The sequence below is a fragment of the Acomys minous genome (assembly GCF_964271855.1).
Source record: "Acomys minous genome assembly, chromosome: 14".
NCBI classification, from domain to species: Eukaryota; Metazoa; Chordata; class Mammalia; order Rodentia; family Muridae; genus Acomys; species Acomys minous.
Genome location: NC_140496.1, coordinates 12,742,636 through 12,770,171, shown reverse-complemented (window position 1 = coordinate 12,770,171; position 27,536 = coordinate 12,742,636). Strand labels below are relative to the sequence as shown.

The 27,536-nt window shown below is 45.0% G+C and overlaps 1 protein-coding gene across 6 annotated transcripts in view; it reads right to left on the bottom strand.

The window, feature by feature from the left end:
* The window catches only part of MAF (MAF bZIP transcription factor), a 344,816-nt gene extending 317,661 nt beyond the window's left edge, over positions 1-27,155 (bottom strand). Inside the window, exons 1-3 of one of the 6 annotated variants that reach the window (XM_084756917.1) lie at positions 24,307-27,154; positions 11,583-11,643; positions 1,894-3,419 (exon numbers count right to left, since the gene is read on the bottom strand). In XM_084756917.1, the coding sequence (XP_084613043.1) occupies positions 11,610-11,643; positions 24,307-25,415 (1,143 nt within the window). In that variant the 5' untranslated portion in view covers positions 25,416-27,154 and the 3' untranslated portion in view covers positions 1,894-3,419; positions 11,583-11,609. Of the gene's footprint in view, positions 1-1,893; positions 3,420-8,993; positions 9,012-11,582; positions 11,644-24,306 lie in introns of those variants that run through there. The other 5 variants (XM_084756918.1, XM_084756920.1, XM_084756919.1 and 2 more) reach the window with 5 other exon arrangements.
* Between the last annotated feature and the right edge of the window lie 381 nt (positions 27,156-27,536).

Below are 27,536 nucleotides of genomic sequence, written 5' to 3'. Positions count from 1 at the left end.
TTGTGTTTGTATATATATTGTGTTTGTATACATATATATGTATACATATATATATATAATTGATGACTGTAAAAAAACGTAAAAGTCAAATAATTTGAGAATGCATCTGTCCTTGAAATTTTATCACTGAATAACCATTCTCTTTTCTGCACAGATTATTTTCTGAAGGCATCGCAGTGTAAAAATTCACCATTCCACCAGCTCAAATCCTTATCTGGCTCACCACTGAGTCTGTGAGATGCTAGGTGCCTAGCATATTGCATAACCCTCCTTGGCTTCTAGGTCAATTACACCCCCTCATATCCCCTTTATGGGACCCACCCACATCCTGAGGCTATGCTGTGGCCAAGTCAGGTTTAAATTGGAGGCTTGAGCCCTGGTCTGCTTTCCCTGAGGGACCTTATCTGACAGCATTGGCCTTGCTCATCATGAATAGAGTTGATATGTCTAAAGGACGGAGGAGGAGGCCAGAGGGAGTTGAGAACACAAAGCGATTGTTCTGCCCTTCTCATCTGAAACTGGACCTGGAAGACGCTGAGTTGTCAAAAGGACAAGAATGTGGGAGCCTTGCCAGGGGCTTCTTGGCTCTCGGAGTTGTCTATAGAGGGTGCCCCCTGCATTCTTCTCCAGGACTGCTCATTCCTCCTTATATACCGGAATGTCTTGGAATTGTGTAAAATAAGAACACTGGTGCGCGAGCTCACCCACCCCTTGAGGTCCTGACTTAATTCACTGGAGGTGATTTTGGAGGCACCTTCTATCCAGGATTGACAGCCCATCTTCTAGGTTGAGAAACCTGAATGTGCCCAGCCCCTCTCATCCCTGACTCTAGAGCAGCCGTACGAGAGTCTTGAGTATTAATTTTCATCTCTCACATGGGGACCAGACCACTGTGCTAGCCATCATCCAACCTTTGTCCCAGAAAATGTGACTAAGCAAGAAGCTGCCCTAAGGACCCTCCCCTGGCTACTGCTCACCCAATATTAGGTGAGCCAATCTGTTTTCTTCTGAGTCCGGGAACACAGAGTGTCCAGATAAGCTCTGACAGAGGGCCTTAAGAACGAAGGGCGTGTTTGGGGCAGAGCTTGGGAGTGAAGCTGGGATCCACATGGACCCCAAGGCAGAAGTACTAAAAAGAGAACCTTTACACCCGGTTCTCACCCAGACCATCTTGTATTCACGTGGCAAGAGGCATCTTCATCCTCTTAATAAAGGAACCCCAAACTGAAGGCATCCTTCATAGCCACAGACTCCCTGGCCAGAGCCCTAGGAAATTACATATTCCTTACAAGAGCTTTGAGTCCTGGCATGGCTCATCCAGTCGCAAAAGGCTAAGGCAAATTAAAAAATGTTTCTGGGTGTTCTAAACAATCAGAGGATCCCAACTTGAACCCCTGAGATCTCATGGGGAAGCCCAGGAAGGCAGGGGCAACCTCTGGAACTCATTACGATACAACCCTGTAGGATTTACTCTCACCTCATAGTTTTCTCTCCTAAAGTATACATCACAGACAGAATTGTATACAATCGTTTGGGCAAATGAGTCGTTGAGGACAAGGTTTTCACCAGGGAAAATTAATAAAAGGGCTCTTTGGTACTAAAAGAAAGAAATATCAGGACTTTAATACTTTAGGCAATCAGGTTTTTAGTTAGTTTGTTTGTTTTCTTTCAAAATTGCCTGGCACAATGCTAGTTACAGGAAGTGGTTGTTTAAAAACTAAGGTCCATGTTCACACAAGTATGGAAAATACTGCATGGCATCTGCGTTAGTATAATAAGTATATAGGGCATACATATTAGCATATAAAGGCTCTGAGATGGATGACAGCAATATTAAATGTTTAACACACAATTTTCCTAAATTATTTGAGCAGAGAGCTCCCCCAAAGTACAATGATTTTATTTATTTATTTATTTATTTATTTATTTTTAGGGATGATGGGATTTTAATCAAGGAATAGCTGTATGCTATACCAACTTCAGTGTTCTGATTTCGAAAACACTTATTTTAAAGCAAAGGGCTGGGGGTTGGGATGCTCAATACTGTAATCACAACGTTATTCTAATGTAAACCAAGGCTTGTTAAGTGTCAAGGTCAGAATTCCATCCCATGTAACACTGTCCATGGCTGAACACGCTGGGGGTGTTTACCCGGTGCAGGTGTTTTGCATATATTAACATATTTAATCCAAGTGCTTTACATATATTACCATATTTAATCCTTTATGCTCCCCTTTGAGGAACAATCCCCATCTTCAAGAGGTGGAAATTGTGTTCTTTTTAGTCCCAGTGCCGATTTCGCTGACAACTTTTATTCAACAGGGCTTTCGTTGGAGAGATTTACCAACACCGATTTATCTTCACTGCCCAGCATCCTGAGTGACTCTTTACACATTATGGAGTTGGAAGGAGATGTGCCATCAGTTACTTTTTAAACTGTGGCTGGAATGACAATAATTATCTTTTGAGCAGGAAGGCCTTTCTCATTGCCTACCAAAGCCAAAGTACAGAATCATTTGTTTGGAGACCTACAGGGATCCTTGGGGGTCAAGATCATGAGAAGCCAGTGCCTCTAGACCTTCAAATCACATTATGTGTCTTTTCTTCCGAGCCGCACTCAGTGCTGCTTAGGGAAAGAGGCCGAGGAGAGGGCACTAGGGCACTTGCGCACTAACAGTACAAATTGAGGATAAAAGCTGGAGTGTGTGATCCAGGAAGGCTGGGGACGGGACTCACTGGGGAGGAAGTGCCATGGTAGCTACCTAAGCAAGATGGTAGTGAGGGGTTACATGGCGCCCAGATTGCTTTGTGTCTAGTCCCCTCTACTTCTTTACGGTGTATTAAAGAACCTGCCACTGTCCTTGCTTCAAGGACTGAAGATGACATAGATTTTGGCTCCTGGGAGACTCCTTTTCCCCAGTAGCTTCTCATCACATCTTTCAAGTCTGTAAATGGATGGGTGGGATGTTCAAGTGCTCCGGGGCGAACACTAACTCCGACAAACGTTTATGACCTCTTTGTGGCCATGACAAGCGGCAAACATCAACTGTCCTTGAAGTATGCGTTTCTAAAAATTCTCATAATCTCTGCAGCTAAAGCAGTTCAAAGTGAAATGTCTTAGTTACACCATTCAGTGTCAGCTCCAGAGGAAAGTGTCCTAGATCATGAAGGTGCATCTCCACGCATGCCAGGGCATTCACTGAGAACCCCCTTCTGTACAGTTTCTTCTTCTTTGAAAAGGATGAGCTCCAGACAGCCCCCTGCTCAGGTGCTCCAGTATCCAAGATGCGGGTCACATGCACTGACATCCTGGCTGCAAGTCTGTCCAAGGTACCTTTGTAAAAAATAGTTTCCAATTTCAGAAAATAAAACCTTGCTTGTGTGCACGCAACAAGGAGCGAATAAGCAGAAAGTCTTCTCTGAAAACAAAAAAAGATGAGTGAATGAAATCTTCTGGCATTAACGTCAAATGATTGTTTCTCTAACAAACAGAAGCACCGTCCTGTCACTCAGCACTGTACTGTTAGCCTATAATGTGCTGTGTTTAGTGTTCTGGTCATTTATAGAATATATTGATTTGTACTTTATTTTATTGCAACATTTCGGGGTATTTTGTTGAGGCTTATACTGTACCCGGCTCTCCTTGGTACTAATGAACCCTAAGATTAAATATCCAGGATGTGGGTGGGACAATATTTACATCAATTTACTTTCCATTCTCACACCAGTTTCATTTTTCAAATGCACAGATGTCATTGCACATTGTCTTGTTTCTAGATAGAATCCTATGCCTTATTTATCTCTCCTATTAACAGCTTAATAATTAAATCTAGAAACACAGGCAAGAAAAAGTGTAATGAGAAAAGTCCAGGCCTTTCCTAAGGAAAAACACTTGTCTTCTATTTGACAAATCAGATGGAGAGTTGAACACACAATCCTTGCAAAAGAGCTGCCTTTCCACGTATAAACCCAGTGGCTGCCCAAAATAGATGAATGCTTTTTTTTTTCTTCTGGTTTGATGTTAATCACAGCTTACTTTTTTTCCTTTAAAAATTAATTAAAAACACTAGATCGAATAAATATTTCAGGAGACCAGCAGTAAAATGGGGAAAATCCCATGTGTTTGAGTTTTAGTACTCTCTGAGTACAGAAATTTATTTGCAGGAAGCAGAAAATAGACAGCAAGCATAAAAACACAGCCGAGTCCCCCTAGTGAAATTATTTATCAAGCTAACAAGGGAGGGACCCTTCTCCTCACAACAAGCCAGTGAGGAAAAGACACGGCTTTATATTTTACCTTTGGGTTAGCAAACCAGTAAAAATGCCAGCTGACAGGCACTTCACATAAACATTTCTTTCTAAATGAGTTTCCTTGTTAGGGAGAAGGGGGAAAAGAGACTTCTAAGCTAAGGCGTGCCACAGCTTCCAGACAGAAAATTCTAGCTACACACTCTGACTCTTGGATACCCAAGGAACATAATTGAAAAGGAATATAATAAAGTAATGTGAATTACAGGCGGCATTTGAATCACCAATTATAAGACCATTAATTTTAGCATACATATGCCTTTATCATGATAGCCTCACGGGTAAATGTATAGAAGCCGTCTTGGTTTATAAAGATATTTTGGGGGGAGCAACTTTAAGAGGCTCTGAAAGAGACTACATCCGTATATATTCATGCATGCAGATATATAAACATCGGTGTGTGTGCATCTGGCACTGCATCCACGGTGTAAGCCTCCTTGCCATACATTATTTTTCAAATGTTTATTTCATGAGGAAAACCCCCCAAAGTCCGTTTTGTACAGTTTAACTTAACAACATCAAACTTTGATTATAAATTACAGGCACCGTTGTAGTTTGCAAAAAAAAAAAAAAAAAAAAAAAAAAAAGAGGGTGTGGGAATAAAAAGAAAAAAGGGGTGAGGAGAGAAGCTCCCCAAAGCTTGTGATGACCTAATCCCAATTAAATTTTAAAGGAATAGTAAAGGTTGCCTTCCTAGTCACTGTGCTCTGAATCACTCCTCCGAGCCCCACTGATGAAGTGACAGAGGACTCTCACTGCCTCTCCTCCTTCTAAAGGTGAAATTCTTCCCCATTATCTCTGAGAATGGTGGCAAGATGCCTCTTTTGTTTTATTGTGGCAGAAAATGGTCCTGGTGAAGATAGGTATGACACAGTAAAACGCTGAGCACAGGGGCTGGGGAGACAGCTCAGTGGTTAAGAACATGTGCTGCTCTTCCAGAAGATGTGAGTTGGGTTCCCAGCATGCAAGCCGGGCAGCTCATGACGGCCTGTAACTCCAGCTCCAGGGGATCTGACTATTTGCCCATTCTTGCCCCCTTTGGCACCTGGGCTCCCGTGCACAAACCCACACAGGTGCTCATGCATAGATTTCAAAATAAGATAAAGCTTAACAAGCTATATGAAGTGTTGAGCAGAGGCAGGCACCATGACCCCGCCTCCTCACCAGTGCTTTAGCAGGATGATGGCAGATGGTCTCTCAAATGAATGGACAACACACACACACACACACACACACACACACACACACACACACAAAGTCAACAACTCAAGCAAGCTCTTCCTTATTCCTCCCCCCCCCCCCCCCGAAACAGCAACATCGAAGGGTACGTCTGGGAAACTCCTCCTATTGGGGAGGGCGGTGCCTGTGTGTACTCTCCTTCCAGGGGCAAAACTCCCCAGCTCAAACCCTACCAGCCTGCATTTGGGAGCTGTATGTACTCTTTTCCCCACAGATCTGCAGGGACAGTTTGGGACTAGGCCACACTTGACTTCTTCTTCTGCTGGACAAGGATTTGATAAGATGCTACCAAGCAAAGATAAGGGAATATATTTCCCCCACAATTTATGGCTGTCCCTAAAGACCAAAATGATGCTAGGGAAAGACTATACTTTTGCCCAGTAGCTTTGTGACACACAGCTCAGCTAGGCCTGGCTTTGAAATCACGAGGACGAACATTCTGGCATGGCTTCGCTGTACCAATAGCACCCAGAGCAGGCAGAGAAGCAGGGGGTCTGGGTGAAGTACAAGATGCAAGGGATCTTTCACGGGGAAGTTTCCTGAAAACATCTGGAGAGAAGAGCAATGGGAGGTCCTCAGACTCGGGCAATGCGGTACACTCAGCCCTGCAACTCACAGGGGCCCACTCTCCCTCCTCCCCGCTGTCCACTGCTGGAGTGCACACTGAGTGGCAGTCCCAAGAGCACAGCACGAGAGAAAATTGGTGGCAGCCCATGCAGTTTGCTTTTATATTCTACTATGTAATGACAAGAAACTGTGAGAGATTTTTAAGAGGAAAAAAAAAAAAGCAAGAGGAGGAGGCAGAGGAGCAGGGGGAGGAGAATAAGACACTAACAAAATCATAACAAAACAGCCTTTGAGCATCAGGGCAAAATGGCAACTGTGAGCTAGCTACAGGAGCACTGGATTAGAAAACAGCTCTTAGCATTCATTCCTCACAAAGGTCAGCACTGGTAGAGGAATTTCTGGTCTCTCCGCAACTCTCAGTGAACAGAAAAGAGAGGCTCTGACGGTGCCATCCACGGGCGCTTTCTCTCATGCCTTCTAAAATGCAGCGCGGGGGAGGAGATTCCAACATTGTGAAACCTAGGGTATGCCTTGAGCTTGTTTGAAAGAAACCTGTGTTTTCCATTGCAGGGTATAGAAAGGGAGGAGGGAGGAGGAGACCCAGGAGAACCGGAGAGTCAGAGAAATAACAAAGGTAAACAGAAAATTTTATCTTTTGTATTCTATTCTTTCTTTTCTGTTCTATTCTCTTCTGTTCTATTCCATTCCGTTCTATTCTACTCTATTCTGATGTTCAGGACAGTTGGTAGCCCCACAGCAGCTTTGGTCCCTTCCCTTCTTGTACATCAGGCACGAACCTCATTTTAAAATATAAACAAGCCAGAGGCACGCCACAGCAGTATAGACTCCAGCCCTTTAATTAACTACCGTCAGTAACAAAAGGTCTCTATTTTGATTAAGGGTACAGAGGGAGAGTCAACCCTGGTGCCTAAGAATTCCTTTAAATAATTACAGCCCCCAACTCAATTCTACTGCAGGAGCCAGGGAAGAATAGAAACTTTGTGTTGTGGAAACCCAATTTAAGGGAAGATGACCCCAGGGTCAATTTCCCGGAGCATTTGCGATCAATTCAATTCTCACCTCCACTGCCTACCTGCCAGCAAATGAACTTACTGTGCTTCTCAGTAGACAGGAGGGACAAGAAGAACTCGTCAGCAGCTGCATGCGGATAGCCACATCAGATGGTGCTTGCGGAGCAAAACAAAATCCTACCAGCAAGATCTCCCTTCTTTTCTCTTCCTGGACTGTCTTCCTTGACTCCCTGATGATTCCATCATGGGATGCTCTCTTGCACCACTAATTAGGTATTAATATCTGCCAGGGCTTACACCTGCTGTCCCTGCTCAGCAGCCAAGATTCAGTTGACAATATCTGCAAATCCCACTGGCAGGTTTGATTTTCCCACGCAGCCCTGAAACCACACTCGTCTCTGTCTTTCTGGATGATGTTAATGCCATCCCAAAGGACTTGGTGCTAATTAATAGCTTTACTTTAGTCCCGGACGCACTAACTCTGCTGGTTTCTCCTTTTCCTGGTGTTTTCCAAATATTTTACATGGAAAGTCAAAACAAACAAGCAAAACTCCCCAACCCTACTGCTTAGCACATTTGTTGCTGACAATTTCAATAAGCGCCTGGAAAAGAAAAAAGAAATGCCAACGCAAATCTTGATAGTCCTTTTGGGGGGTATGGGGTAGGACTGACTTCACTATTGAGAAGAAAGGGGGTGTGGAAGCCCAGCTGTAAGTCCGAGCTTTTGACAGGTGACTGAACATGTGCCTTTATGATGATGAAACTTCGTTACAAAAGAATCATTTTTGTTTTAAGTCACAAGGGCGACAGGGTTTGAAAAAAAGAAAGAAAGAAAGAAAGAAAGAAAGAAAGAAAGAAAGAAAGAAAGGAAAAAACTCCCTCCTCCCAGCCCCTCACCTAAATGTAGAATGTTTAAGTTCACCACTTCAACAGTGTATCAGGGTTGAGGGAAAAGACTGCACATTCACACAGTGTGACTAGACTTGCTTGCCTGCTGCTGGGGATGGATTAGATCAGCTTGCTGGTTGGGGAAGAACTTAATCTAAATAAACAAACAGCAGCAACAGAAAAACAATTAGGGTGAGTCGGAATGGATTCAGAAAGTACTTTAAATAAAATCTTTTCCCTAATTGTCTCAGCACCAAATAGCTTGAAATACACTCAAGGAGGTTTGACCAGATTGGTCCCCACCACAAATGCTCAAGTGGGGCAGAATACTGTCTTCCTCAGAGGACTTACTCTAAAGATGTACTGTCTAGATGCCCTAATAGGCCTTCATTTGGGAACTGGGTCAAGACCAAAGATTTGCTCTTTCCAGAGGCACCAGGGAACATATAGTCTGGAGGTGGGAGGTGTCCCCTGTGTGCAAATGCAGATTCTCCACTGATGGTCACATATTCTCATAGGTTCTGTGAGGGACACTGGGTGCGGAACTAAACAGGTACACATCCTGTGCTGAGGTGTCCACGTTCAGTGAGTACCGTGAACTTGTATTTCCATTTTATTTCCTGAGGCTTATAGGCAGCACAGAGACAGGTAGGCGGAGACAAAGCTTTGAAGACTTTTTCTCATGGTTTCATGGTGCCTTGTTCATAAATAGGGGGTAGTCGTCCTAACATTTGATAACTTTCTGAAGTTATTTCCTGAGTATAGGGAATGCCAGAGGAAGTCATGCCCATGCTATGAAGACAAGAGGGGAAATGGCCTTTGAGAACAAGGCATGTTTCTGCATATTTTATCTCTTGTAGGTGACAGGACAGTTGCTACCAGCCTCTCCCTTATGCGTGTGTCTTGTCTGCCATGCCCCAAGGCAGCTCTGTAAGACTTGGTTGCATCCAGGTGGGTCTAAGCCAATACCAGGAACATCTGAAATGGGCAGAACAGACACATGAGCTGGATGTGACCCCCTTGCCAACTTCCAAGTCCTGCGTTGGCACCTTAAGACACAGGAGCAGGAAGGCTTACTTTCTGCTTCAATGCAAATCACAGGTAGTTAGATCCACACCTCAGAACACTTCAAACCAGGAGACAGCTTCAAAGGCTAGTTCAAAAGCCACCCTGAGCCAGAGGGCCAGGCAACACCATCACTTGTTTCTATGGCAATGGTCACACTTGAGCCAGTGAGGCTGTGGGACAAGTCAGTCAAGAAGCAAGACTGGATAGAAGGCAGAAGAGCCATGCTTAAGTGCTGGACTTGCATGCTAGAATTTTCTTGAGAAGAAAGGCCTAGAGGCATTTTAACTGATTAGGAGATTTAGGTCTATAACATATAATAGAGAATGTTGGGCAAGGCCAAAGGATGCTACTGAAGTAGAGAATTTAATCTTATAATACCAACAAGGTGAATAATTTAAAAAAGTGTGTGTGTGTGTGTGTGTGTGTGTGTGTGTGTGTGTGTGTGTGTCTGTCTGTCTGTCTGTCTGCCTGCCTGTCTGTCTGCCTGCCTGTATCTGTTAGATGTCCCTAGAGGCCAGCAGGGTGTCAGACTCTTGGAGCTAGACTTACATGTGGTTGGGAGGCACCCAATTGTGGATGCTAGGATCTGGTTAGAGTCCCCTGAGAGAGCAGTATAAGCCCTACACAGCCGAGCCATCTCTCCAGCCCTGGGATGAATATTTTGTAATATGGCCACGAACTGCATTTCTAACAATAAATAAATAAAAGGTAACTAGATAGCTTCCTCCAAATCTTATAGTTTCATCATCAAAACCCACCTTAGCATTAAAGTGCCAGCCACGAGCTGCTAAGCTGTACCTGGCTGAAATTAGCAAGAGGCAGAGAGAGAGCTTACTAGACTACCATAGTCGCACTTACATGAAGGAAGTCTCATAACCAGAGAGACTTCCTGAAAATGAGCTAAGGAACTCTCCCCAAAGCACCAGGCACTGAACTTTCTGTACATCAGCTTATAATACCTAATGTCACAAGGAACTTGGAGGCATTGTCCTCTTTCCCCAAATTCCCCTCCTGGCCAAATGCCTTTCTCTTCCTTGCTCTTGCCTGTCAATCATGTTCACAGCTGAAATTTGATTTCTCTCCCACCAGTAACCTTATATGAAATATTACCAGTGGGGTCAGGACCGATGTGAACCTTGCTTTTAATGTTCATTAACTTTTTGCTCAAAATGGATGGTTTCAATGTCACAAAACCCGCCAGCAGGTCTAGATCATTGTATTTAACAGGTGGCTTACAGATGAGAAATTATAAAGACCTGCACAAGGAAGGGGTAAGAACTACAGCTGCATGCACATACAGACATACACATCAAACCACAGGAATGCACTGAGTTCAAATCTAGATACAGAAATCCCTTTTTTTTTTTAAAAAAAACTGTTAATTTTTATAAGGTTAGTAGAGAAAACATACTGTATATTCACAGTGCAGTTACTAGAAATGAGACTCTCCTCAGCCCAGCAGAAATCAGACATTATTTTTGAATAGAGGGGACAGGGAGGTGTGGGCTCTCTCTCTCTCTTTTTTAATACTTTTCTTCTCCACTTCCCTCTAGAGCCTTCTTTGCAAAGAACCACAATTTGACCGTGTGAGTTTTATCCCCCGGCCCACACCTTCAGATTTGCTAGAAATCAGAAGGAAAAAAACAAAACAAAACAAAACTATAAAACTATTTCATGCACATTTCTCAGCAAGCAAACTTTTTAATGATAAAAAGAAAGAATTATATTTTGTTTTACTACTAATGAGGGGGTAAAAAAGAAGACATAAGACCATGCTGCTGTGTAATGATTGGTGTGAGCGTGCTGCTCTGGCTCTCCGAATGGAGAGGGTTCATGATTAAATTCATGCTGAGATACTTGGAGTTGAAAGCACATTTAAACAGCTCCATTTTATTTTCTCTAGTAGATGAGAAATCAGATTGTGGCCCTTCCACGTGTCTCCTTCCCTCCTCTTCCGCCTCCAATTAATGTGGAAGGCGACTCCAACACCACATATGGATTCAGAAGGCCAGCACTCTGTGCATTGAAATTATGTAAAAAAACAAAAAACAAAAAAACAAAAAAACAAAAAAAAAACAACCCTCCAAATGTGAGTACAAACATTATAAGCCACTGTAAATTTGGAATGTTTACAAGGCCAGGTAAAATTTGATCAGGACAATGGGGAAAGGGCTGTAGTACCAGGATGAAGGTTTGAGATCTGTTCAGATTGGATTAGCTGCTCTGTACAAGGCAGATAATAACGGAGAGGAATCAATAGAGAAGAGCAATGCATGCTGGTCCCCACCCAGAGAGCTTGTGTCATTTTTGGAGGTATCACAATCTATGTTGCACATGAGATACTAATACTAAAGTGATGGAAGATAGGAACCGCTCGTGTCTGAGGAGCTTGCGGCAGCATTGCTGGCTTGCTTGACTTCCCTCCCTCCTGTGACCAATCCAGTCAAACAAGCACATGCATATTGAAGATCCAGGCGTTACCTGTTCGACTTCGGGCAACTGCTTTTCTCACATCACAGATGTAGAAGAGTCCCTTGGGTACCTGATTCGGTAAATATATTAAAATAAACAAAAGGTGATTAATATCCAGGAAGAGCCACTGAAGGACAGTATGTGCAAGGCAGCTTAACTATCTATGACAAGGACAGAGATGAACCAAAAGGAAGAACAACCCGGTCGGGTGGACCTTGCATGGTGGCCCCAGCCCTACCAAGCTAGAAGGATCTATATAGAAAGAACCAGCCCACAGTGCCAGGGAAGGCGCTCCCTGATTATGGCTCCAGCCTAGCTCTCAGTATCAGCATGGAGACTGTTCTTAACTCACAGGGAACCAAGCAATGCTGGGTTCATAGAAGAACCATCTGAGCACCTCCTGATGGGCTCCGTGTCGGCCGTCGCCAGTACCTCAGAGGATCCATTGGTCCGGCTCTGCGGGCACTTACTGGGCGCCTCCTCGTCCAGACTCTGCCCTCTCCTCCATTTCTGTGGTTTGTTTTGCTAGCATGCCTGACAGCCACTACACGTGTTCTCTTAACAAATAATAGCATCTAGATGTCATCTCTTTGATTATTATTATTTTGACTGTTTAAAGCAGTAACCAGGAGTACTAAGAATGATGAAAGGAAAAATGAGGTTTCTTTTTAAAAAAAGAAAAAAGACTTTTTGTTTTGTTTTGTTTTACAGTGACTAACAGCACAATAATTCTGAATGCTTACCTTTCTTTGGTAAAAAAAAAAACATGATTAGCTTTACTAATGTGGGTGGCAAAATAGTGTTCGTTTGTTGTACAGAGCCTAATATTTTCTAGATAGCGGCTTAATAACAAAACAGAGCTGTCATTTCCTCCCACGGATAGTCACACTGTACCATTCCAGGCTGTCAAAACATATTTAAAATCTAATTTAAAATATTCAACATGGTTTCGGAAAATCTGTGTACAAAAACTGCAATAGACTAGTAAGTCATTCTATATCCCCCCAGTCCCAACAAAAAGATTTCACTATTTTCCTCTAATCTACTACATGTCTATTTGGAGGTAAGGAGACAAAATGCCCTTCACTGCTCCATATAGGCTGCTGTAGCCAAATGCATAATGTTTGTGTAAGCAGCCACTGGGCTTCATTGTAACTAATTCTTTTAAATGCTTTTTATCTAAAGTTTAAGAATATGCTCCAATAAATAAATCCTGGTCCTTGTACCTGTCCAGACCATCAGAAATTAATCATGTGCTTTCATTTATGTTTCCCATTGAAATGATTAAAACAAACAAACAAACAAAAACCTTAAAGATACACTTGTCTAGTTTTCACATACATGTGTCTTCCTAAACATATATTCCTACAAAGAGGATGGGATAAAAAAAGAAACAAGAAATACACTGACATTGGCACAAAACCTGGAAGTGTGCCTTTAAGATAAATTGTCCCTTACTGGAAGTTCAGATAGTTCATCTCAAAACAAAAGAAAATAATAAAAATTAAAATTTCCCATTTAGGACAACTTTCTCTTCTAAGGAAAAAAAAAAGTCTTTAGGGACAACAGAGTCTCCTAGAAGGCAAGTGAATGGAAGGGTATTGAAGCTGAGGAGATGGTGGGAGAATATTGGCGTCAACCCTTTGGGAATATAACAACTATGTTAAGCTTTGACCAGGAGGGTTTACTTGCAGGGCATTTTACAATTTTAGAAAAATATTACCAAGCAATAATTGGATGTGGGCTTTACAAAGATAATGCCCCGCCCTCCCTCCCCCCCACTGTCCTTCCTGGGCACGTCATTGATAGTATCTGTTATTTTTGGAGGAAAGGCATCAGCTTCATTAAATGCAATATTTGGCATCTTGCCTGAAGTCTCATAAAGTAGCTGTCTTTTTTAGATGGTTGGTGTCATTTTCCCCAAGATGACCTCTATGCTCCGGGCTACCTGGGCAACCTATCCGATTATCTAACCATTTACTTTCCAAAGCTGGTGGCCGGAGGGCCCTGGTGTTTACACACCTGAACTGAGTCCAAAAGCCAGTACAAGTGTGTGTGTGTGTGTGTGTGTGTGTGTGTGTGTGTGTGTGTGTGTGTGTGTTATTTGTTTGTTTGGTTTGGTTTGGTTTGGTTTCGGCCACTTTTTCCTAGACCAGTCACTGGGGAAGTGGGAGGGCCAGAGTGTCTCTGGTACAAGTGAGAGAGGAAAGTTTTGAGCTGGACTATGATGCCCAAGAGTGTAGAGCCTTCCACCCTACCCACCGAAGAGGTTGCTGTTGCTTTAATAGTGTGTGAGTGAACACCGACATTCAAGTTCATATTTCAAAGGGGCTCAGCACCTTCTTCCTACCACAGTGAGCGCATCAGAAAGCAGAAAGCATACCCTGAAAATATGCCACAGGTTGTCAGTTGTGTCTCACAATGGCTCTAGTCAGGTGTGGGGAAAGGGTGTCACTTGTCTTTCATAGGTGAGGGTTTTTCTAAGACAAGCTGAAGCAAGCCCAGTTCTTCTGCAACTGCAGGGCCAAATGCACTCTGCCTCTGTGACCGTTTTAATTTCATAGAGTAGAAACTGCAGATTTATCTCTCAATGGCTTTCGTACTTCAGTGTGTTACTTTAAAGGGGGAAAATTATATAAATATGGCAAAGGGCAGATTATTTTGAATTCATTGTCTAAAAACAGAACGACACAAGTGTGAGTTTTAAAACAGGTTGGGAATGGTATAGTCACCATTGGGCCTTTTTGTTTTCCTATTTTTCTGTCCTGCCAAAAGGATTTTTAAAATAATCTAACAGTATTTTTTAATACTTTTATTTATTACACATGTATAAAACAAACTACATACAGCAGGGAGAACCATGGTGCCTGTGATGCCTAATTCTTGTTTTGGTCAAAATATTCACCTTTACAGTTAAGTCTTTATGAAAATATTGAGAGTTAAAATATAGAATATTTGTTCTGAAGGCATGGGGGATTGCCTAACTCCACTCCTCCTAAAAGGACAGTGCCTATGAGAAAGAGGCTACCTGAGCCAAAACTATCCACACATGTTTCTTTTTCAAGTCTGCCGTATGGAGACAATTACTAGGTGCTTGCAGCTTGTCTGGCATTGTGTTGGATCCAGAAAGGCAAAATAACAACTGGAGAACCCCTCAGAAAACGTGTTTTTTTTTCTGTAAGGGGGCACCCAGTTACAGACAGTGTAAAGTCCCAAGCATAAAGAGACGTGGTAAAGATTTTTAAACAGGCTGCCTGGTGTCCCTTGCCCCCACTTTTATCTTCTTCTGCCTAATCAAAGTGGGAAAAATCTGGAAAATGAATAGATGCTCTGGAGCTCTGAGATGCTCATTTTGTTTACAGAAAGTCGCAGGGCGCTGGGAGGTAGAGTGGAATCTCAAAGTGAGGTTCGGGGACCCTGGCAGCTTGCCTTCCCCCTCTCAGATGCAGCTGTGCAGCTCCAAGGGTAGTTCTGATGGCCTAGGTCTGCTCCACCCAAAGTCACCCTTTGTGGGCAAACTTCAGCCAGCTCCCAAAGCACACTTCAGCTCCCCTCAGGGACACTGGCACAGGATCTAGTTGGGGGCCCAAGGACAAGCCCGTTGTGTCTGCCACTGATGCTCCTAGGACCAGGCTGCCTTCTGGGTGACACTGGTACCTGATCCCCAAACATGCACCAGCTTCCCATAAGCCAGTAGCTGCAGGCAAGGTGGCGGTGAGGGACGTCGTGGTGGCCTAAGGAAGTCACTGACCACAGGCAGCCATCCTGGCTTCTGGGACAGCCTTTTGCTGCCAGCAGATTCCTACCCGGCTGTTCACCAGTCAAGGAAGACCCTGAAGGTGTTCAGAACTCCGCTCCCCTCAGCTCTGGCTAGAAATTGGGGCCAGCTTTGTGGCTGATCCTCAAAAGGCAAGTGTATGTATCACCGGGTGGAGGCAGAGGAGAGCTCTTTGTGGTGTGGTGAGAAGCGTTTGGATGCCAGGGAAACGGGAGGTCAGCCTCATCCTTTTCTCTGACGGTTTTCTGTTGACTCCAAGCTGCGGAGAACAGCTTTATACCTTGAGCAAGGAAGCATCACTAGGCTCAGCTTTCTACAGATAACTGGACTTCTTCACTCTCTGTCTTTGTCCGCACATACAGTGAGCTCAGGGTGGCTTGTGGTGGGGTTAATTGCTTCCTGGCTGGAAGATCATGTCACCACCCCCTCGGGGTGGGGCACTCTCTCTCATGGTGTGGTGCGACTGACATGCCAGGTCAGGGTTCTGATGAGAGGTGGACACTGGATGTGACATGGGTCAGCTGTTAAGCGGCCCATTACTGGTGCTAAGGGCCTTACTACTTTTTAGCAATCTGGGCAGCAGTGTGTGTGTGTGTGTGTGTGTGTGTGTGTGTGTGTGTGTGTGTGTGTGTGTGTGTGTGTGTATGTGAGACTAGGGGTCTGCCAGCAGTTTATCAGTGCTCCTACAAAAATACTTCTTGGGAGGGTGCCTGTGATGACCCTAGGCAACTGGAGGCCATAGGTCAAGGTTGGCCTTTGTCAGTAATCCCTTCCTCAGCAGCTGTGGTGCCTTCCTCTCCTCTGCATTTTAAGCCTTGATTAAAATGGCCCATTGTCTTACAGGCACGCCAGGTGCCAGGTTCATGTTTCTTCTGGGAAAGTTCCCACAGGAGGTCTAAACCACTTCTAGAAGCTTCCAGAAGTAGATGGTGTCACATAGAACCTGGGCAAATATTGATTGCCAAAGGAGCATGTGTTCCCTTATCTTGATTCACAGGTTACAGCCGTTCTTGACAGCTGTCCATCAAGACTCCTCTTCCTTGCCTAGTTCTGCGAGGTATGGCAACTTCTCTAAAGCAAGCGCCAGGAAATACCTTCTACTGGGGGGCTCAGCTTGGAAGCCGGCAGGAGTGGGAACGAGACCGGGTTCCAGTTGAGAAATCTAGGAACACAATCAGCCAGACCAGGCTTGGAGTGAGGGTGGGCGAGAACTGAACTCTAAGAACTGTTTCCTTTCCTCCTTTTCTTTTTGTTCCGAAGAAGCAGGGAGGTACCCCACCCCAGCCCCCCCTTCTTGAATTAATGTCCCTTTCTAACGGCAACTAAAAAGTCAAGATAAATTTGTGCAGAGGGGAGGAATGCGATGTCGTAATCTCCAAGTCTACTAGGGGGTCATTTGTGATTTAATTTTAAAAAAAATGAAGACAACAGAAAGTTGAGTTGCGCTGGGTGCAAGAGGAGGTGCTCAGCAGATGCCCCTTCTGATCTCAGGGAGGAATCCCGCATTCCTATCACAGCCTCCCTCTGGAAAATGTGTCTGGGGAGTTTCTTAAAACACATCCAACTCATGCACAGTCATATAAACATCTGATTTCTGTGTGCTGTTGATGTGTGCTTTCTATATCAGCCTTGTTCTGTTGGACAGACCTCTCTCTCTCTCTTACACACACACATACACACACACACACACACACACACACACACACACACACACACACAGCTTTCAAATTTAACCTATCAGTAGCTGTTGTGATGTCATAAAACCTAGGGCAGTGTACCCACAAATACTGGTATAGTGTCTGCCTGGTTCAAAATGTTACCACTTTCAAACATAACAACTAAATACATTCACAAATGCTCCCTCCAATTAAGACACTAATAATTTCCTCAATGCTTCCTTTCTCGCTGGATCCTTATTTAAACAACAACAACAAAACTTGGGTGCATATACTGTTGGAGAAGCTGGGTACGAACGAGTCCTGCGTTGTGTGTCCCCTGGCACTGATTTTTGGCCTCGGAGCAGGCGAAAGCTCTTGACATTATTCACTCAGGGGATTTTTGCCTTCTAAGTCTTTCTCCTCTCTCACCTCCTACAGTTGCTGCAGGGACCTGGGTTACTCTATCCTCGGTACAGGGCAATCTGATCTTGCTTGGTTCTTTTTTGTCAGCCCTTTCTAGAGGATAACAAGGCCCCCAGTTGGGCTCAAGACTGTATTGCTTTATGTCCCCGAGGGCCACGAGCCAGCCCTACAAGCTGAGATTCCTTCACCACGTGTCCAACTCCTGGCCAGAGTAAAAAATGCCTGAGAGGGGCCGGTTTGTTCAGGAGCAGCAAAGCCTTGAAAGAATTGCTCCTTTCTGGGGCTTTTAATGTTGGCATTTTAAAGGTTTGTATTAAAAAGTGATTAAAAACTAGCCCTTGAGAAGGTGTAGTAAGGGTTTTCCTGTTTCAGGCAATTTCAAGAACAAATCCTGCACCCTGCACTCTGTCCCTGTCCCCTAGGGCTGCTCTACCCTGGACTTGGAATACCTTTGAGGATCAGCTAAAAGCGAAAACAAACTTCAGGAAAGCGTGGTATTCATTCAGTATCCTTGAGGAATAAACTGAGCTGGTTTAAACCACAGCCTTGGACTGCAGAGGAAATGTCCCTAAATCCCCCAAACAACAGAAACTAAGGGTCAGTGCAGTGCCTCTTCCAAGAAAAGAGCTAAATTGCTCTTTTTCTAATCAAATGTAAGTCAATCACAGTGGGAAGTCTTGCAAATCAGCCCTCCAAAGTGTGCTGTAGGGCTGTCTTCCGATGCCTCTCTCTGACAGCTTCTGAGAGCGTGCTAAGGTCTCAGAGCAGCAGTGTAAGGTTTTTGGACACAGGGATCAGATGTCTGAAGGCTGTCACTCACGACTTTTCATCTTCCTTTCTCTTTCTCTCAAGGAGAGAGAGAGAGAGAGAGAGAGAGAGAGAGAGAGAGAGAGAGAGAGGCAGACAGAGACAGAGAGACAGAGACAGAGACAGAGAGAGAGTGCCAGAGATGCCATAGTCATAATCGGACTTTTAAAAATACTAACTGGTCTAATACAGAGCAGGAGTGTTGTGTCAAGCTCAGAATGCGCAAGTTTTCCTCAGTCAGAACAGAGTGAGACTACAAAGCCCCTGGATGTTCTGTCTGTGCTCTGGGGCTTTGGGATGTGTCATTAGCAACTTCTCTGACTTGGACCAGGAAATGCAGGAAGCCTGGCTCAGTCAGCCAAGCGGTATGCCATGGCCGTGAAGGTGACCATCCTTTTTCTCCCTTCATCATTTTAACAGTAACATTGGTGGTTTGGCCAGAGGAAGTTCTATTTAAAAGCCCCAAACATTTAGAATTGATGTTACCACATAAAAAGGACTAGGGTAAAGGGAAAGGGGAGGAAAGAGCAGGGTGCTAGCACCGGACACATTCAGCAAAAATGAGCACGCCCCATTGTAATCTCTCCGGATAGGGTCTCTATGGTAATGGAACCAAACTGTAAAGGTCTACATGGTAGAATCATCAGTAGGGTACAGGTTAGGCCTATCTGATGTCAACATATTAATATGTCAGATATGTTGTGAAAATGGCTATATATATATATATATATATCAGGAAATTAAAAGGAAGTGATTTTTGTGAAATAGCTGAAGAATAAAACATTGCATACGGTGTATGTGGGAGAAGCAGACAGAGGGTGTGCATTTAACTAACTGTTTTTTGCCACGCATTGGTTTCCTGTATAGCTATGTCTGACAAATCATATGTTTGACATCATAGAAACTAGTCAATACTAGTATCACTGGGGGCTTTGGAAAACTAAGATGTTTCATTCACATAAAGCCATAAAGCTGCTGTACCTAGCATGGGTTTGGGGAGATAAGTCAAATTCTTGCTTTTTTTTTTTTTTTTTTTCTGAGTACAGTTTTCCTGAGTTCTCTGCCAGGAAAACAATAAAAAATGGAAATATTCTGTTAAGAATATGCATGCCTAAATTCTCTTTTTAAATGCTTTTGGGAAAGTTTTCTTTATAGATATATTTGTAACACACACACACACACACACACAGAGAGAGAGAGAGAGAGAGAGAGAGAGAGAGAGAGAGAGAGAGAGAGATATGAGCAGAGGTTCTGATTCCAGTAGATTTTAAAAATCTATTATAGGCTGAAAGCTGTCACGCCTGTTTGGTGGTATGCCTGATACAGGGCTAAGCGCGGGGGCCCTTTCCTGTACATCTGTGAGTCGTTCACACGAGAAGTGTAGTTAATTGTTTAGTGTGCTGGTTACATATTCATTGCCCTTCTTTTTTTTTTTTTAGAAAGAACATGAAATGGAAATCACTCTCCCAAAGCACAAAGAACTTTTTAATGTATAGTGTGCATACATCTTATGTGCATCTCATACCTTATGAACACGTTGTGTGCATGCGGCTGGGCTTTCCCGATGTGGCATATCCCACTGATGACTCTAAACTTGCCAGTGGGCTGTTCCCTTATTGGAATGAAAGGAATTTTAACACTATTTAGACAAATGCAGTGTAAAGGGGAAAGCCGGGCTTTCTTATTATTTGATTTTATTTTTCTTTCTTTCCTTCCTTTGTTTTTAAACTGGGGAATCTCTTTGTAATAACGGGCATTTGGGCAGGATGTGCTGTTTTGTGTTCAGTTGTGTTTACTTTATTTTCCAAAGTTTCATGCTGTCTGAAAGTGCTTTTCAGTGGAGGCTAACTTCTCCTTTCAGCCAGTCACTCAGCCTCATTTCACTCTGATGCCGCTGTTTCGTTTTCTAATGTCTGGGGCCCAAACTGGCTTCTAAACTTGAATTGCCTTATAGAATTCTATCAAGATGCTTACTTGTATAATTGTATTCCTCTGCAACCCAGGTCTCACTCTTCAATAAATAACTGTAGCTATTGTGTTACAAATGTCACTCTTATTCTAATAATATATTTGCCTAAACTCTTCCTTCCGGTGCTGAGGTTTTGGTCCAAGTGGCATACCCATTCCCTCCCATCCAGTCTCGCGTGATGTGTCTATTTTCTGCCTGTAATCAGAGAAATGAAAATCTCTAACTCTGAGGATGGCTAGCTTACAGCTTAGGAGAGAGAAGTTTGGCAATTATGATTTCTGTCAGGCAAAACTAAGTGTTGGCGGGGGGGGGGGGGACTCATGTTCAAGCTCATCAAGAGAGGTCACCCTAGCAAGTGTAAACAATGTCTTGTGTTCTGTGCAAAATGGCCAGGAAGGCCCATGAGAAACCAGCCAGAACCCACCAGCCTGGAGAACTGAGAACTACCTGTTTCCTTAGAATTCAGTCCTTCTCTATGGGTTGCAATATTATCTTGTTTTTCTTTTAAAAAGGAAAGAAAGTTGAAAACCAAACCAAACAAAGGTCATTGCGTTTATCTATATTTTCCAAACAGTGTTGGCTTTGTCTACTATGGGATTAACTTCCAGGGAGGCGTAGGGAAAAAAAAAATTAACTGGCCTGTATTTGAAACATGGTTGCAGGAATTTGTGTCAGTTTTAAATGGGTCAGGGTTTAGGAATTCAACTGAAGGTAATTGAGATTTTTTTCTAAGTGATCTATCAATTAGACCCCCATTCATAACCTGCTTTGAGGGCAAACAGCAAGATATCAGAGCACACCTTTCTCTCCGTGAAGGCATTATTTTTTTCCTTACATTTATATTTTTGGGGGACTCATGTACTACGTAATTATCCCTAGCTTGTCTGCATTGAGACAGCTCTTTGAATATTCCCAGGGAAATGCAGTTCGCAAACACAGATAAAGGCTGGTGTGAACTGGAAATTCTGTTGTGGGTTTGGGGATGGGGTGGGGGTGGGGGAGCATCAAGAAAGGTAGATTTTCTCTTTCCCATTTTTTGACAAATGACTAGCAAAGTTTAAAAAAAAAAAGGCAAAAATCAAACAACCCTGATTTGTGCAAAGTGTTTATGTTTAGTCTTGTCAAGACTGTGCCAACAAGAAAATCACGGCATGTAAGGCAAGAAGAAAAAATAATCACTTTTGGCCAAATGGCAAGAGTTATTTATCTTTACCATTAAATGCACATGTTCCCAAGCACCTCTGCTGAGCCAGGCTGCCTGGTCCCCATCCTTCTAGAGGGATTTGCTTCTTGGTCAGGAGCTCTGAGTCCTGTTTAGGAAACTCAGATCCACTCTCCTGGTGTGTGTGTGTGTGTGTGTGTGTGTGTGTGTGTGTGAGACTGAGTGCCTCTTTATCTGTCTTTCTTTTTTAATGACTCAGCTCACTGGGGAACCAAAAACTTTGAGGAGGAAAAAAATTGAGATGTCATAATTTGTATTTATGTTAAATATTTTAATGATACCAATCTCCTCAACTCTCAGAATGGCCTATAATTTCACCTGGAATTCCTGCCTCCAACTCCCCTGTTCAGAAATCAAAGAGGATGCATTTTGTATTTCACATCCAAGCTCGAGGACATCCAAGACATGGGACCCAGTTAATCTGTACACTAAGAAACGGAACAGAATCAAAAAAAAATGCAGTTTATTATTGTAGATTATTCTTTCTCTTGATATAACCAGAATTGAAAATGAAAGAGAAGCATGTGGAACATCACGCGTGGTTAGTTAGTAACTCAAGTTATAAAACAATTTTGCACAGCAAAATATGTAAAAGAAAAGTAACTGACAAGATTTTTTATATTTATTGTGGTAAGATTTACTTTTCTTTTTTCTTTCTTTTTTTTTTATTTTTATTTTTTTAAAGACAGGATGTCAGTCCCTGAAAATAACATTTACTGGTTATTGCCTTTAAAACTGTGGATTTTTTTTTAAAGTTACAGAAAATCCAGTTCTGCACCACAACACAACTGTAAAAAATCTGCATCACCTTAAAACTGTGCAGTAATGCCATTTTATAACTGCATAAATTTTATTAGCGTTCTAAACAGTTTTGCGATTTTTTTGTATTATATGCTTGCAGGTTATATCTTAGTGCAATTCAGTCCCAAATACTTTAATTTTGGAAAAAAAAACCATACATTTTGAATGTAAAATACCCCTACAGATATAAACGGGGGCATTTCCCCTTTTAATACTTTGGTTTTCAATACAGTCCATGGTATAGCAAGAACTACACATACCCAACTTATATTTAAGTAGCAAGCACATGCTTCAGAGGCTACTTTTTAAACAGTCCCCTTGCAAACTCTACCCCCCTTAACATCACAATAGTAAACAATTTAGTGCATCGGTCTTTAAAAAAATCTACAGCTACACAGACCTAACTCTTTCAAATTTATCTATAACATTCCTTTATCTGTAGCATACATTTTAACTGGGCTAACAGATTATAAAAACTAGAATTAAATTATATAATAGAAACCCATAGCATTCCACATTTGACAATGACCAAAAGCCAAATGAAAATAAAATAAAATAAACCAAACCAAAAAAAAATAATAATTGGGGCAGATTTCTTTTTCTTTCTTTTCAAAGAAAATTTAGACTGCTTTTGGCAACAGCACAATTTAAAGTGCCCCAAAGCAGGTGTCATTGATTCTAAAAAAAAGAAAACATTTAATTTATGTTCTGTAATATTTGCCATGTAAATTTGTAGCCCATTCTGGTATCTTTGACAAGGAATGCCTCCAGTGCCTTTACAATGGGGAGGCTGAAGTTCATGGTAACTCAAAGCAGTCAGGAGTAGAAGCAACTTTTCAAGGGAAGAAGGCTCTGGGGTTGTACTTTTTTTCTGTTGTTGTTCTGAACTCAAAAAAGTCATGAGGCTGTAAAACAAAGGTATGGATGCCATGCGCTAAGTCTTCAAAAGTCCATTTCCAAGCCAAAAAGGGGGGAAAAGGAAAAAAAATAATTATACCATACATGTCCAGCATGCAGGTTTTTTTTTATTAATATAATGTCTCTTTTCCATAATGTCTTTGAAACTGTTATAGTTCATTGTTGCTAAGACAAAGTAGCAAGCATCGTAATGCATGAGATGAGAGTAAGTTTGTTTTTGTGTTTTTTGTTTGTTTGTTTTTTAATGGCAGACTAAACTTTCAGATTTGGCACCATAAGGCCAAAACTCAGGAGTCACACCCAGAAGGTTGATGCAGGCTTGATTGTGGCAGGTTCAGCAGTGGCTTTAGTTCGTTCTCTTTTAGCATAACAATGCTAAAAAAAAAAACCCGGTGGAACTCAGCACGCTGCAAGGTCTATAGTATTTCACATTTTTTTTTTCCTTTGCAAGCTCAATCTCACAGAAAAACTCAGAAGGAGAGAAAAAAACAACCGTACTTTTTCTTTTCTTTTATCTCAAGAACATGGTGCAGAGAGAGTGAGAGCGGAGGTTGGGAAACACAGCAAGCTCCAAAAAATTTAATAATAATAATAATAATAATAAACAAAAACAAAGAAAATCCAAACAAAATAAACACACACACACACACTGAGAATGAATACCAGTTCATGAACTGAAAAAGAAGAAAAAAAAATACAGGCGACTGATGGCTGGATTCAAAGGTGAGCCATGTCCTACATGAAATTCTTTGCTCAGATCTTTGACCCTTGTGCAAGTCCGGGGTGTGTGGGGGGCGGGCGGTGTAAAAAGAATTTAAAAAGAAAAAAAAGAACAAAACAACCAAGCTAGTAAGGTATGGGGAATTCAGGTTGGCAATCCATGAGCCAGACACCCCTACCCTCCCCAATTCAAAAGAGCCACCACCACCACCACCACCACAAGCTTGGTGTGTGTGTGTGTGGTGTGTGTGTGTGTGTGTGTGTGTGTGTGTGTGTGTGTGTGTGTGTGTGTGTGTAGGGCCAAGGGGAGCAAACTCGCCAGGGGAGGGGGCGAGGTGGTGGCGAGCGTGGTCCTGCAACTAGCAAGCCCACTCAGGAGCCGGACCCCCACGGAGCATTTAACAAGGTGGCTAGCTGGGATCGCGTGTCACACTCACATGAAAAATTCGGGAGAGGACGGGTTGTCGCTGCTCGAGCCGTTTTCTCGGAACCCGCTGCTCACCAACTTCTCGTATTTCTCCTTGTAGGCGTCCCTTTCGCGCACCAGCCTGGAGATCTCCTGCTTGAGGTGGTCGACCTGCTGCAGCAGCTGGTTCTTCTCCGACTCCAGGACGTGTCTCTGCTGCACCCTCTTGAAGCGGCAGGACTGGGCATAGCCGCGGTTTTTCAGGGTCCGCCTCTTCTGCTTCAGTCGGATCACCTCCTCCTTGCTGACCCCGCGCAGCTGCCGGTTCAACTCGCGCACCGACATGGTCACCAACTGCTCGTCCGAGAAGCGGTCATCGAAGTGCAGGCCGCCGGCGGCATGGTGCGGGTGCAGGGCGCCCCCCGCCCCCGCCGCGCCCCCGCCGCCGCCGCCGCCGCCGCCGCCCCCGGCGCTGGCCGGGCCACCGCCGCCTGCGCCACCAGCGCCGCCCGCAGAGGCGGACGCGCCGCCTGCGGCTCCCGGGGCGCCGGCCGTCGGGTGGTGGTGGTGCCCCGCGGCGTGGTGGTGGTGGTGATGGTAGTGTGGTGCTGCGCCGCTCTGCGCAGCGGCCGCTGCGATCACGGCGGACACCACGGCGGCGGCGGGGCCCATCTCCTCTCCGCTGCTGCCCAGGGAGGCTCCGGCACCGGCTCCTGCTGCTGCGGCCAGCTGCTGCGCTCCCCGCGCATAGCCATCGAAGCCACCCTGGAGCTGGTGGCTGTTGCTGATGAGAGCCTCGACCGCGTCCTCCGGGCTGAAGCCCAGCGCCTCCGGGTTGAGCTGCTGCGGGTAGCCGGTCATCCAGTAGTAGTCTTCCAGGTGCGCCTTCTGTTCACTGCCCGAGCCTGGGCTGGGCGCCGAGAAGCTGGGGGACGGGGGCACCGAGCTGCAGGGCGTGCTCATGGGGGTGGAGGACAGCGAGCCCCCGGCGATGAGACGGCCGCACTGGCTGATGATGCGGTCGGTCTCCACCGGTTCCTTTTTCACTTCAAACTTCATCAGATCGAAGTCATTAACATATTCCATGGCCAGGGGACTGGTGGGCAGGTCGGAATTGTTCATTGCCAGTTCTGAAGCCATCCTCCTGCCTCCGCCGCCGCCGCCGCCGCTCCGCCAGATGGGCTGCAGGAGAGGGGCCAGCGGGCTGTGCTGGGTGGCCAGCGGGTGAGCCAGCTTGCCGGGCTAGGGCGCTTCTAGCTAGCGCGGCGGTGGCTGTGGCCCGAAAGCTCGAGCGTGCACACACCCCCCGCCCTGCCCGCAGCCCCCCGCGCCCGCCCTCCCTCCCCCCTGCTCACGCCAATGTGCTCTCTCTCTCTCTCTCTTTCTCTCTCTCTCTCCGGCTCGCCCCGGGCCCCCTCCTCGCCTGCTCGCCTCCCTGAGCTCCGATCCCAGGCGCTTCAGGCTCGGAAAGGTCCTCCACGGCTGGCGGTGGCGATGGTGATGAGGGCGGCAGAGAGGATGCCGGCGGAGCCTGGCCCGGTGCGCGGCGTCCCCGGCTTGCCGCTCCGCTGCGCGCTTTGCATAAGGAGGGCTCGCCTAAGCCGGCCCGGCTGCAGGCGGGGCTCGCTCTGCTGCTGCTCCAAGGCTGTGTGGGGCGGCGGGTGGCTGTCCTGGAGGCACAACCCTCGGCACCCGGGTAGTTAACACTTCAGGCTTCTTTCCTCTTCTGACTGGCTCTTATGGTTACTATTATTATTTTCTTTTTCTCCGGATCCCTCGCGCGCGCGCCCGCGCGCTGTCTCTTTCACCCTCTCCCTCCGTGCAAAGTGCAAGACCAAGGTGCAGGCCGGCTGGAGGCAAGGGAGGGGGGGAGTTTAGTTCTTTCTTGCCTTTTTTTAAAATTTGGTTTTCTCTTTTATCTCTTTTTTAAAAAGCAAAATTGCAAAGTCTTGGGCCAAGGCAAAGCCAAGAGCAAAAGGGTGGGGGGAGAGGCCGAGCGGACAAGCAGCCCGAGCTACAGCTCCAAGATGAAAAAATATTTTAAAGCCTCTGATCCTGCGAGAAGAGTTTAAAGCAATTGCTGAGTTTTATAGCACACGTGACGTCAGGCTCAAATAGGAAATTGACTGGCACTCTCAGCCAATGGGAGGCAGCAAGTGCGGCCGCGATTAGCATAATAGTATAGAAACAAGGAAACTTTTCGGAGCTGTCAATCACAGCCCAATCAGCTGACTGTCAGCTGGGGCAGGCTAGCTTAACCCTTGCGGCGCCGCTACTCGGGCGCAGCCAGGGAGCAACATCCCCCGCCCCCCACTCCCGCCGCGTGAGAAGTTTAGTGCACCAGGGGACGGAGTTCTCTAAAAGGGCAGCTGGAATCAGGGAGAACTCAGGAGGACGGTTTGCTTCGGAGCTGGAGAGAGGCCTGCCCTGCTGAGCCTCAACTCTAGCGCTGCAGAGATCCGCCTGTGCTCTCTAGTCCCCTACCGATCTCGCACTCCGACAAGGTGTATTCATTCGTTTTGCAGTTTTCGCTCTTTGCATTCTTCTGCATCCTCCGTGGCTGTTGGGAGTGGAGGACACCTTCCTTACCTAAATCTGATGCTCAGGGCCAAACTTGACTCAACTCTTTGTCCCGCTCCAAGTGAGGTGATCAGACGGGGGCGCCAAGGCTGCGGGACCCAGAGTGCGTGCGCTGCGCGATGCGCCTGCACTGGTTGTTTGGATTTCGCGCGGAGAAGAAAGCCTGTATGACTCTTGAAAACCGAGGGGACCTACCGTGTTTGGGGGACGTTCTGTATAGGGACTAGCTGCCCACTGGCATCTTATGCCCTCGGAGGGCGTGATAGACTCACAGCGCCAGCAAGTTGATTCCGGGACACTTCTAGCAGGGTCAGCTCAGCTCAGCTCAGCTCTCAGGCTCCCGACTCTGCCCCAGAGTTTGGCTTATGTCAATCATATTCATTTTCTTCTCTCTCCTCTTTTCTTTCTTTCTGCCCTGCCCATCTCTCCTCTCTCCCCCTTACCAACTACCATCCTTTCTATTTATGAAATTGAACTATGCTTGAGATGCCCCCACACACCCTGATCACACCATCCTCACCATTATGAAACCTGAACCCTGCTTATCAGGGTCCTGAGCGCCCTTTGCACTCCCACCTAGCTTACTTATTTGGTATTTAGGACATGGTGGTGAAGGGGGTGCAATACCCGAGCCCTCACTCCCCTCCAAGGGTTAATTTTTAAGCCGCTTTTTTCCTCCGG